The following is a 12,780-nucleotide window of genomic DNA, read 5'->3' on the forward strand; positions in this document are numbered from 1 at the left end:
AAGATATCGAATACCTGTATTTGTCCTAAAAATCCTTTATATGAATCTCCTTGAAGATGGACGTCTTTTTGCAAGAGAATAAGAACCATAAATGACAAAAATTCAGAATGGATATGGTTAAAGATTAAAACATATTAAAACTTTAAAAATTGCATATCATCTCTAGAATGGTAATAGCATTTACCGGAACGACATAACCTGAGGCTTATCATTTGTTTAACAGTGCTTCTGGAGTAACTTAACAAATCAAATAAAAAGCCTAATGAGTTAAAGAGACTTCATTTATAATTAAATCTTGGAAAAGTCATTAAATCCTTTGAAACATGCCTAAATAGGATTAGGGATCCTCAAAAACCTGATAAAGGCAAAACATAGAAACTGTTTTTTCTGGACAGGCAAAGAGAAAACAACTGTTTTTTAAAGAGCAGATCAATTAATTCAAGAAAACTTTATTGAACTGAGAAAAGCACTTTTAATCTTATACGAGTGTACTTTAAAATCCATTTATTTCAATCTTAGTCCATCCTCACCACATTTAAAATTCCTTTCCAAAAATTACCCTTCTCAAACCTTCTACAACTTTCCTTTGCATTCAGATTTTGTCCCAAGCCATTTCTCTTCAAACAACCAGTCTCCATTTAGGACAAAATTACCTTCTTTTACCTTCAACAAAAATGTATTCCCATTCCTTATATCTTTCTTACATATCTCCTATTTTTCTACATACAGAGTTGTTTCCCTTATTTCCATCAGTCTTAATTACATTTAACAGAATTTTGCATTCTTAGAAACCTTGGTCTCCAGTGAAAACTAAGTAGTAACCAGTTGTGAACTGTTACACAAAAACTTTCAACGGCAAATTTGTGAATCAGTTAAGCACAAAGCATGTTTACCAACAGACTTAAATATCCTTAGTTTCTTCGCAATAAGTAGTCAAAAGCACAAACCTACGTCCAGTAATCAATGATTTAGCACCTTATCCCATTTGGAAAAGACCTAGATGTCCAATGAATTTAATCCCATTTGTCATCCTAACAAAAGTTTAAAGTTTCAGGTTACTAAAGACTTTGAAAGCTATCTTAATTACCCATGAAAACATTAAGCATCATTTTAAGTCATCTTTCTGCTAACAAACTGCAGTAGAGACAACTTGAACTTATTTGGCCTTCAATAGATTTTGGTGGAATAGAAGTTTCATATTTAATGTTGATAACTTTGAAGACATGTCTATTTTAAGTAAACCAACAAACTTAAATTAGTTTAATACCTAGTTATGTTCCACCTGGGCCCATTTTTAAAAAGTCAATCAGTTTGCTCCCCATCGTCAATTTTACCTGAGACACAGGTGGGGGAATCTCAAGTGAGCAATGTATGCAGACCACACCCAAAGTGGTGCAGAAACAGGTGGAGAGGGAGGGGGAAACAGAAGAGTACACCCAGAAGGCAGAGAAAAAGGGTTCCTAGTTCTGAAGCTCATCCACTTGGACCAATGAGTAAACGCCATGTTTTTCCACCAGCAAGTGGGAATAGGCAGTCCATGTCAGACCGGAGAAGATAGGGAATTTCCCCGAAACAAAGGGAGTTTCAGCAGCTGCTTGGAAATATTCCTTAAAGTCCCCATCCTGAGGTAGACTAACCACAGATGGCTCCAATTATAGCCCTTAACCTGGGAAATGAGTGAGGTAGAAGCCCCCACATCTATTAGGAGGAAGAGTGAGAGAGAGAGGGAGAGTCAGGGTCCCCTTTGCTAGGGAGGGCCTTTGTTTCCTCCAGCAATCTAGGTTTATTTGGAGGAGGCCTATTTAGACAATTATCCAATATGTCAGAAGGGAGTTTATTGGTCTGGCTACCACCAAACACATTCCGCAAGAGGTCTGTAGGCCTGGGTCCTGATTTAGAGCCCTGAAAGCCTGGATGGATCTAGGGGTAGCTCCGTCTGTTTGCCTTGTTTCCTGCAGAAGAGACCTGATAGATCCCACCCTGGCCATGCAGTGAACATTGCAGGAACTCAGTCTTTTCCTAAATTTGCAATCCAAATTGTTTCCAGTGGGTTAAAAGGCACCCCAAGGAAGAGTCCTTGGGAACTGAAGAAGAGACCATGCCTTGTCGTGAAGGTCATGCCTTATTTTATTTTGCCTTAAAGAACCCACCGTGTTCAACCCATGGGAAACACTAGAAAAGTCTTACAAGGAGAAATTACCCAATTTTGCAGTAACCAATCCAGAGAGGTCCCCTCAGAGGATGGTTTGTTTCCCATCTCCAGATCCCAGTAGGAGTCAGTTACCCTGTACCTGTTACGGAGAGGTGACTATGAAGACGTCCCTATGTATCAGCTCTTGCCTATGAACCAAGGTGTCCCATGGTTTCCTACTCAAGGTGAAAGAGTGGCTTAACATCTTGGGTTGAGGAGGGCTCAGGCCAGCAGGAGTAGCCACTCTTACCTATCCGTCACCTGATCCTCCTTTTCTCCTCTGAATTCCCCCCCCTCCAAAAAAAAATCTGGCCTAATCATAAGGCTTTGGCGAGGTTAACAGTTTAAACTTCGAAATATTCTTTTTAGAAGGCTAAGAATGCAAGCGAAACAGCTACGGTCTCTTAGTGGGAGGCCTGTTCTGCTTATGGATGAGGCTTCCCTGGGGTGTGACCCCCAGGGCCAGGTCTCTAGCCTTTTACGTGTCTCAGAGACCCCAAGATCACCCATGGTAACCAAAGGGCAGGTTCTGAGCGCTGGATTGCCAGTCCTTACGTGCGCTCCCCGATGAATCTTATGCAAAGTAGGGAATCCTTGTAATGACCTCATTCTTCGGAGCTCTCTGGATTGAGCCCTCATTTTTGGTCATGTAAATGCGCTTGCTCTCCTAGTCCCATGGTACCTTATGAGTCAGGCCCATTATAAGCCAATTTCCAATTATGCTTCCTCACCTCACCCCTTGAGAGCTTTTCCTGTCCATCCTGAACCAAATTCTCATGAAAGACACTTTTAAATGAAAAAGTCTTACATCTACATAGGCAACACTCTTCCTAAAATGAATCCCTGATTAAAAGGGCATACTGATCATCGGAGATTGGAAGGACCTGAGGCAAAGTCCCTGAGGTGGGAGAAAGCCACTTAAGAAAAGCCAATGAAGAGAAAGCAGAGCTGGGTAGGGTTAGGCCAACATTCCCTTCTTTTGAGAAAGGGGGATTGACCAAACCTTTCTCCAGAGGCCTGTCACCTGAGACTTAAGACCAGTGGCCGTGCTATTAGCCTTTAATTGGCCGACAGGTGCTGGGTTTTGTTGCTTGTTAAAAGAGGTCATCTAAGGGAGAGACTTCTCCCAGGAAAGAAAAGAGTCGCTTTTACTCACCCTTCGATGGGAGTGATCCCAGGTTTCGGCACCAAAATGATGCGGCAGAGTGAGGTTCTTGTCTCATGCAGTCGAAGAATGAATCTCTCGGACAACGGGGAGTGAGTAAAACGATAGAAATTTATTAAGTGAGGATACAGGAAAAAAGCTCTCAGGAGTGAGAGGAATCCCAACAGGGTCGTCACTGAGGGCTTTTAAGGATGGTCTTTTATAGAAAGCTAGCCAGGGAACTTAAATCTGTTTAACATCTCTATTGATAGCACCTTCAATGGCTTACTTCCTTTTTAGGGTCTGGTAATTCTAGGTTGGTCACAAGTAGCTGTTAGAATAAGACCTCCCCTCTGACACCTAGGACAGGATGGTCTGGTTTGTTCCCTTTTCTCTGGTTTCCTTTCATCTCCCACATTTTGGATTTTGTGAGCCTGATCACATCCCCCTCCCTAGCCCCACCTGTCCCTTATTCAATAGTACTTATGTTCAGACCCACCTGGTTTCCAGGTGAGACTGTTGAGGGGAAGGAGGGGAAGAGGCAGTGATTATCAGCTTTGTTTGACTTAGTGTTTCCAGCCCTAGCTAAGTGTCTACCATGCAGTATGGACACAAAGAGCTGGTGGACAAATGATAGGAAGGACAGCAGCTGAGGTCATAGGTGACATGGACAACCTGGTCAATGGGGAAAAGCCTGTGTTTTGGAGCCAGGGAGCCCTGGGCTTGAATTCTAGTTCTGCTGCCTCCTTTCCTGTGTGGCCTGACACATGTTCTTTTACCTACTGAGACTATGACTCCTCTATTTTAAGTGGGGCTACTTACTGTTGGGATTTCTAGGAGCCAATACAAAAATGGTCTTTTACTCCTCAGTTCTGAACAGACTATGAGAGTGATAGCAATTGAATTATCAGCTTAATTACTGATAAAGGCAGCCAGAGATGTGGCTTAAATCTATAGTGAATGGTCTAATAGCCCTGTCCTGTCAATCAGTGGAAATGTGAGGAGTGGGAATACAACTCCCCTCACCACTTGCCCCCCAGGGCTTTAGGGCGGAATGATTTCATTTAGGTGGGCAATCAGGAAGCCTTACTTTTCACTCTTCTCTCTCAATCAGATTTTGAATATTTTGGAAATCAGCTGAAATGAGCAGAGACGGAGCTATAGAGGACTAGCAGGGCCTTTATTTAAAAAACCTGTATGTACCTACTATAGCCTCATGGGCTGTTCTGCCCCCTAAGCAGTGACTCTTTGGGCCCAGGTAGGAGATGGCTTTGTTAATGCTAGATGGAGGGATTGTTCCAAGCAAATGTTTAGGAAACCCACTATTGCTAAAATGGGTTCCTAGCAATAATGTTGTAAGTAATAATAACAGTAATAATAATAATAAACCTTTCCTGAGCTCTATTTTTAGAAGTTTAATCTGCTAGATCAGATTAGATTCTGGCTGATCTCCTTATTTAAGCACTAAGGAGAAATCCAGAGAAAAATGGTGCCATCACGTATCATGAGCGTCAGGAAGAGATTTACTTTACTATTTGGAACAGTTTGTAAGATTCCTGGAACCTTTGTACCTCCACCCCTCTTTGCTATTTTTATTACCATCTGTCTGCTCTCCTATAAGGATTAGCTAGAAAGGTCTGAAAATGGAAAGGACTTGTGTGTATATTTTCAGTAGCAACAAACAGCGTGAGGTGACCTATCCTGCCAAGTGGGTGAGGAGCCCAGGAGGGGAGAGTGGGTCGTGGCATCCTGCAGGCTACATCTCAGGAGTCTGTGGAAGGAGGGGAAAAAACAGAGTAGCCGAGTGGAGATGGGGGTGGGGGGCACAGGCAGTGAATCCAGGACAGAGAAATTACCCTAGGTTCTTAATCAGCGAGAGACCCACCCATGTTCAGATTTCCCGAATTTAGCTAGACTAAAATTGATGTTTACAACAGCCAGAAAAAATTTTTGTTGGCATTTCCTGATTTAAAAATAAGACTAACAGCTCCTTTTAAGTGAGTTTATCTTAATATTAGAGATATTTTAATTTGGATTCTTGGATCAAGTGGATGAAATAATGTAGAAATTAATTCATAAATCTTGGCTACCAGGAAGTGAATAGGACTTGTGAGTTGTTGGACAACACTCCTGTGTACATTAGTTTTTCCCAAATCCTTTGACCGCCGGTATTTTATCCTAAGAGTGGGAATGGGAAACTCTCCACCCCCATGCTCAAGCTTAGAATCCACTGGAACTTGTGGAATGAACATTTTACCCAAATATAGACCTTTCGGTGATTAAGCTAATTTACTCTTTTCAAACTGTGACATCCTGTTTATAAGAAAGAAGATTTCTAAAAAGTCATCTTGAGTATGAACTAACTTTCAAAGTCAACATGTTGGTGAACTTATGTGTTAAGTGAGTCACAACTATTTGGATGAAGATTTTTCTGGTTTTGAAAGAGAAAGTACTTGGAAAAAAATGTCATTTTGGTTTCAATGAAATGGAAACCTTTGAAAAATGGAATTCGCTAGCGAGCCTATCATATAACAAGTTTCCACACACACTTCTTAAGTCACTTCTGTGAATTTGTAGAGCTGCTACCCCCCTGGGCCAAGTCTTAACCATCATGAGATGCATTTGGCCTCCACAATCCTTCCCAGAAATGATACTTTTTGAAATTCTACACAAGGTAAAATTTCTACAATATTTTGAAAGTCACATTATTTATTTGGAAGCTGGGCTTTTTAAATTATTTTTTTGTCCCCAAAGCAAGCTGAACCTGTGTCTATTCATATTGCTTGCCTGATAGAAAATGTTCTCTTTTTACTCTGACCTTTTGATATTTGAAAATGTCATTGCAGGCCACTCAAAGTCTAATTTATAGCCATGTTATATTCAGTATTTTATATCTGACTTTAATGTGTACTTGCTATTTATTAGCAGTTCTTCTGAACATATGGGTTGGATTTTTGTGACTTGAGTGCATCCGTGACCCCTCTCAGCATCCCATCTCTGTGTCGTTCTCACTACAGTCCTTATTTCCTGCTCTGCCCTGTTACACATTATATCTTTATTTAAGGATCCTGCTGCGTACTTCCACCTGCTGCTACCTCAAGCACTTCAGACCTATCATGTACCAGTTTGAATTACTTTTTTTAAGTTTATTTTATTTATTAATCTCTATACCCAAAGCAGGGCTTGAACTCACAACCCCAAGATCAAGAGTCAGTGCTCTTCTAACTGAGCTAGCACCCCCCCCCCCAATTTTTTTTAATCCCTGTTCCTTCCCCTGCATTTCCTGTTCAGTGGCTAGTATCCTCTCCCAACAGAAGGACTCTGGTCATCCTAGAGCCCTGCCTTGACGATGCTGCCTCTACCACCTTTTCCTTCCATTCCAGCCCTAACTCAGGCACAATGAACTCTTGGCTAGTTCAGAACAAAAGTTTCTCATGGGACTTCCCTGTCAACTTTCCTTCTCTCTGGATCTTTTCATGCACATGGTCAAACGTGAATAGAAGACTTATCACCTATAAACTTTACCTATGCCCCATTGCATCAGGAGCGAGTTTTTACAAGCTGACACAACTCATTTTTTCTAGATTCCTCTCTTCTACCCATCTACTCCCTGGCCCCCATCCATATGTAGCATTAGCTACCAAAAGTCCTTTGGATATGTCGTATATTTTTACACTGAATTTTTCTCTGTTTTGATCTTCATTACTGAAGACTCCCTTTCTCTCTTCTCACCTTTCCCCTTCCAGAAGTAAAAAAAAAAATAATTTCTTCCATGTCCTCTTGTAAGCACTTTTTAAAAAATTCTTTTTGGCTGTCACTTGATCTACCACATTATGAATGATTGTCTCTGTGAGGCTTTCTCAGGGTAAATTATGAATTTCTCAAGAGAGAGACTTGTTTCTCTCTCTCCTGAAGAGAAGTAACTGTTGGAGCGTTTGGGAGTTACTAAGTGTGCCATTAGTATGTGCTGAAGTAGGGATGTGTTGAAATGTATTCAGATTCTCCTAGGTGCAGTTTCTGTATCAAATGGATGGAGAAGTAACAAAGGTCACAGTAAAGCAGAAGAGCTCCTTTGCTAATTTTTTCTTGAGAGCCAAGGATTTAAATATGTGACATATATGGGAATTCCTCTGAAAAGTCCAAGAATAATGAATGGCAGTATCATCTACAAATCACTGTTTGTTCCGATTAGCCTACCAAGGCATTGTCTCAGGCTTTTGTTATCAATCCATTGTATTGGTGATTTTAGAATAAGAACCACTTCTGTCCAGGTCTACTTTTCATTGATTGGTTAGCATGTATTGATTGGGTAGCATGAATTGATTGGCAGTAATAAATATGCTAAGTTGAATGCGTACCCAAAAAAGTGTCATTTCTGTCTTCTACTTGTTACAGTAGAGGTGGAAAGAGAAACTACTACACGTGGAATACTTAAGTGCTAGACTAGTTGAGACAGATTATAATAAACAAAAAAGAAACAGAACAAAGACAAATCATTATGACTTGGAGATGTAATGAAAGGTCTCATTAAGAAGAACGTAGTGACTAAATATAACACTTGGATGTTAGCTAATTGGAATTAAAATAAAAACTTAAAAAAAAAAAACAAACCTAGTGAATGGTTCTTGAAAAATAGATACGGACGGGAAAGAATCCCAAATGAAGAAAATAATGTGGAGGTTTCTGTTTTGTAAGCCACAATTCAGTTGATACTTTTCGCAAATATCCATATTGTTTACTTTCATATGAATATGAAGTTATTTTGTTCTGCTTTATTTTTCTCACACAGGTGGATCAGATATTGAATATCTAGACTTCTATAAGCCTGTCGTGTGGTTTTGGATCCTTGTAGGGCTTGCTTACTTTGCAGCTGTCCTGAGCATGATTGGAGACTGGCTCCGAGTGATATCAAAAAAGACAAAGGAAGAGGTAAGAATTAAGGAGTGTGCAAAAAGCACTCCTATTTAGCTAATTCAGTAAACATTATTGTTCATCTTTGTTGACATTTATTTTTTATTTAAGATTTTTAATATTTATGTTTGGTGTGAATTTGCTGTAAAGTGTAATTCAGTTAGCAGATACTTGCTAAACACCCCTATGTACCAGGTGCTGAGGCTAATTTATAATGAAAAAAGATGTAATTTAAAATATTTTCCTCACTATTTCTTCTTTTTTGTTTCATTTTTTTTTTCTTAAGGGCACAAGGTAAATGTTATTCCATAAAAAGAAATACAATAGAAAATATTTATGTCAAAATGTCAATAGCATGGAAAAGTAAATGTATCATATAATATTGAATTTTTTTTTTACTATATTGAATTATTTCCTTCTTTCTCATATCCCTATAAACGTGTGCAAGTACACATAGGTATGTATACCTATGTGCCCAAAGCTGTATGCATTATGGCCAAGTTCCCTGTGTACGGATTTCAGGTGTTCAAAAAGATACTGTTTTACCCATTTTATACAACTATACATATAGAAATGACATTAGAATTTTGACCCATGAAGTTTTGGAAAGTTTAAAATTTTAACCTTGTTCTTGAAATTTTATACTTTGGAAATTACATTTGGATTTCATATTTACAGGTCCAGAAGTATTATCAGTTAAGTGTGACAGAGTAGTGTCTTATTACAAATTCTGAGTTTTTGGTTTTTTGGTGTTAGCCAACTTTACCAGTATTTTTAGAGAACAAATCTGCAGAACCTGCAACAATTGTATCCATTGTCTTCCTCTAATTATCCCTCCATTTCATTATCCAGTGATGTTCATATGCCAGGAGGCACCAGGGTCAAAATCTTTGATACAGCAAGCATGATTCTTTAAACATAAACCCAAAAGAAACAGAATAAGATAGGAAATGATAAAATTAGTTTCTCTCTACAAATAAATACTTTCTTTGAAACTCTTCGTCATATAAGTTCTTATCAGTTCCCACAGTGCCTATAAGTAGGAATTAGACTGAGTTATCCAGCACTTCGCTTCATGGGTATCCTATTTCTCAATTAGGAATTCACATAGTCTGTATGCATTAATCTATATCTAGTTGCACCATAAAACCAAAATCTTTTATTTTCAACAAATCAGCAAGACAATGTGCTTGACATTCTGGTTTAAATCATGTAAAAAGTTCTGCTTTGAACAGGACACCAATTGATTTTTTTTTTTTTAAGATTTTATTTATTTGACAGAGAGAGACACAGCGAGAGAGGGAACACAAGCAGGGGGAGTGGGAGAGGGAGAAGGAGGCTTCCCGCTGAGCAGGGAGCCCAATGTGGGGCTTGATGTGGGGCTTGATCCCAGAGCCCTGGGATCATGACCTGAGCCGAAGGCAGACGCTTAATGACTGAGCCACTCAGGTGCCCCAGGACCCCAATTGATTTGTCTCCATCTTGGTTAGACTCATTGTGTGTGTGTGTGTGTGTGTGTGTGTGTGTGTGTGTTAGAGAGAGAATGAATGTGAGGGAAAGAGAGAGAATATTGTAATTGTTTGAACTTCAGTGTACTTTTAAGGATCTTGAGACGCTAAGGGAAAAAAGGAAATTGTAACTAAGACATGTTTTGGATAACATAAAAAAAAAAAAAAACCCTCAAACATCTAGCCATAAACTGGCTCTTAAGTGGATGTTAAAAACATACACACATGTTTATTTTTTTAATTAATTAACTTTTAAAATTTGTGTATAGTTGACACACAATGTTATATTAGTTTTGGGTGTACAGCATAGTGATTTAACATCTCTATTCAAGTGTATTTACTGTTTGCCACCATACAAAGCTACTACAATATTATTGACTATATTCCCTATGCTGTACCTTATATGCCTGTGGACCTACTCATTCCATAACTGGAAGCCTGTATCTCCCAGTCTCCTTCACCCATTGTGCCCCTCCCTCCACCCCCATCCCTCTGGCAACCACCAGTTTGTTCTCTATATTTATTGGTCTGATTCTGACAGGCATTTATTGTAAATAAAATAGAATTGAACAGATCTTCTACAGTTAGATAGGAAAAGTTTTGTGAAAGACACATACATATTATAAATACACTATATGTTATATACATACATGCATATATAAATGCTAAGACTATTGTGGATCCCAGTCAAAAAGTGTGAAAGCCACTAAGGCACATGTAGAAAAGTGGGAAATTGTATTTTTATGATGCTGGTATAGATTATTTGATCAAAGTTTAAAACCTGTGCTATTAAAAAAAACAGTGCTTTCTGTGCTAGGACTAGCTGGTACAAAGCATGAACACAGTTCTCCAGAGTAATGAGATAACAATCTGCCTTAGTCTGCTCAGGCTGCCGTAACCAAATACCATTGACTGAAGGGCTTAAACGACAGACATTTATTTTCTCACAGTTGTGGAGGCTGGAAGTTCATAATGAAGGTGCCAGCAAGGTTAGTTTCTGGTCCGATCTCTCTCCTCAGCTTACGGATGCTGCCTTCTCCCCATGGTCTTTACGTGGTCTTTTCTCTGTGCACCTGCCTGGAGAGAGAGTTCCGGTGGCTTTTCCTCTTCTTGTAAGGACATCAGTCAGCCCTGTAGACTCAGGGATGCACTCTTATGACCTCATTTAACCTTAATTACATCCTGAAAGGCCCCATCTCTAAAAACAGTCACATTGGGGGTTTAGGGCTTCAACTTACGCATCTTTAGAGGACACATTTGGGGCCATAACACCATCCTTTGAAATAAAGTGAAATTTCTACGTTACCTGGCTATATTTAACATGAAAAACAAGTTCACATGCTTTCCTATGCGTGATCTTCATGATTCTCAAACAGAAGTAGGAGATCTATCACTGTGTTTTTGTACTTTTAAACACTGCAAAGTAGTAAACTTTTTTTTTTTTTCTTACTCTAAGTCTTTGAGCTTTCACCTGACCTTCGGACTCACATGTGGTTCTGGTGACTGCGTCTGTAGAAAGCTCCTGTGTAAAGGCCACGAGCAAAATTTACTGTGAGCCCTCCTGGAGCTGCTCTGGGCGGTTGAGCCAATTAAAATGGAGCTGCCAGTTTGAGCAGATGTGTGTTTTCTAATTTATTTATAATGCAGTTTAGGGAAATGACAGAGTTGAATTACAGATTGAACAGAGGAATGTGAAGAAAGAAAGGGACAGACAATTTATAACTGAGCTATAGATGATCAGAGCCAAATGTTTTACAAACGGAAATACTAGAAAAATGTCTACAGCAATGGAAGAAGGATTATTCGATCATTTTATTTTGAAATAACTCTCAAAAGGGCATAATTAAATAAAACACAACTAAATACATTCGAGTTGTCATCTTTACGTAGATGGACCATGCATGCCAGGTGACTGTTCTCTATGTATTCCTTACCTTCTGTCCCTAAACCATTCCAGATACTGTACCCTTTACAAACCACCTACATGTTCAGAAGCAACAAGGTTTTATCTAGTTTTCAGTCTTGATGAATAAAAATGCTGCATATTTTTGATAACTTGAAATTCTGTCTATTAAAAATGTAATATAGAATATACAAAATAATATATAGCATTAAATTTGCAAGTGATAATATTAAAACATACATTTTCCCCAAATGAAAATATTTTGCCTAATAATGTGTTATGTATTTAAAAAAAATATTCTTAAACCATATCAGTTGAGTATAAATATATACATCTAATCATATGTGGCCTTATTTCTGTTTTTTTTTAATGCTAAAGTATATTTTGTTTCCAATGAGGACTAATTTTAATGAAAATATGGTTAGAAATAAGGAAAAATAGTTTTTAATGAACATGCTGAGATAAAATATGTCGGTATAGCTAATCCATATGAAATATTTGCAGAAGAAATAGTTGGTCGAAGCAATACTGCATTGTTTCAAAATGTCATACATAATTATAGTTGATCTGCATTCCTCAAGGGAAATAATAATGACCTCAATCCTTTTTCCATGGAGACACATGAGTTTCTGTAAAAGTGTTTATTTTTCTCATTATTTTTAAAAGTTTAATGGAGAGTAGGCGCATGTTGAACAAGAAGAATTGTATGACTAATTATCTTTTCCTATTAAGCCATGTACCCTCTTCTGAGGAAATGATGTTTCCATTTAGAAAATAAAGATTACTTAGGTATTCTGGATAATACAATAAAACCACTATCTGAGGCAGCTATAATAAAAAGAAAAATGTGACCACCAAAGTCAGAAGGGAAATTTTGAAGCAAGCACAGAATCGTGCATCCTTCTTATGCATCATTTTCTACTGTTTACAGGCCTTTCATTTGAAAAGCCTATGATTTCTGCATAGGTCTTGTATTGATTGATGTATACGTTCCCATGTCTGGAGTGTTCCTGTCCATATGTGAGACGAGCACCCCCACGTCCCCCCACCCCCAGCATGCCAGGTTGTCAGACCGCGTGGCCCTGCAGCTGGCCACAGTGAGCAGACAGCCAAGTATCACGTC

The 12,780-nt window shown here is 38.7% G+C and overlaps 1 protein-coding gene across 2 annotated transcripts in view; it reads left to right on the plus strand.

Moving 5' to 3' along the window:
- The window catches only part of KCNK2 (potassium two pore domain channel subfamily K member 2), a 216,144-nt gene that overhangs the window by 158,798 nt on the left and 44,566 nt on the right, over positions 1 to 12,780 (plus strand). For both annotated transcript variants that reach the window (XM_035010551.1, XM_035010552.1), the window contains exon 6: positions 8,125 to 8,264. In XM_035010551.1, the coding sequence (XP_034866442.1) occupies positions 8,125 to 8,264 (140 nt within the window). The remainder of the gene's footprint in view (positions 1 to 8,124; positions 8,265 to 12,780) is intronic.

The sequence above is a fragment of the Mirounga leonina genome, unplaced genomic scaffold (assembly GCF_011800145.1).
Source record: "Mirounga leonina isolate KUSES-001 unplaced genomic scaffold, KU_Mleo_1.0 Mir_154, whole genome shotgun sequence".
Lineage (NCBI taxonomy): Eukaryota > Metazoa > Chordata > Mammalia > Carnivora > Phocidae > Mirounga > Mirounga leonina.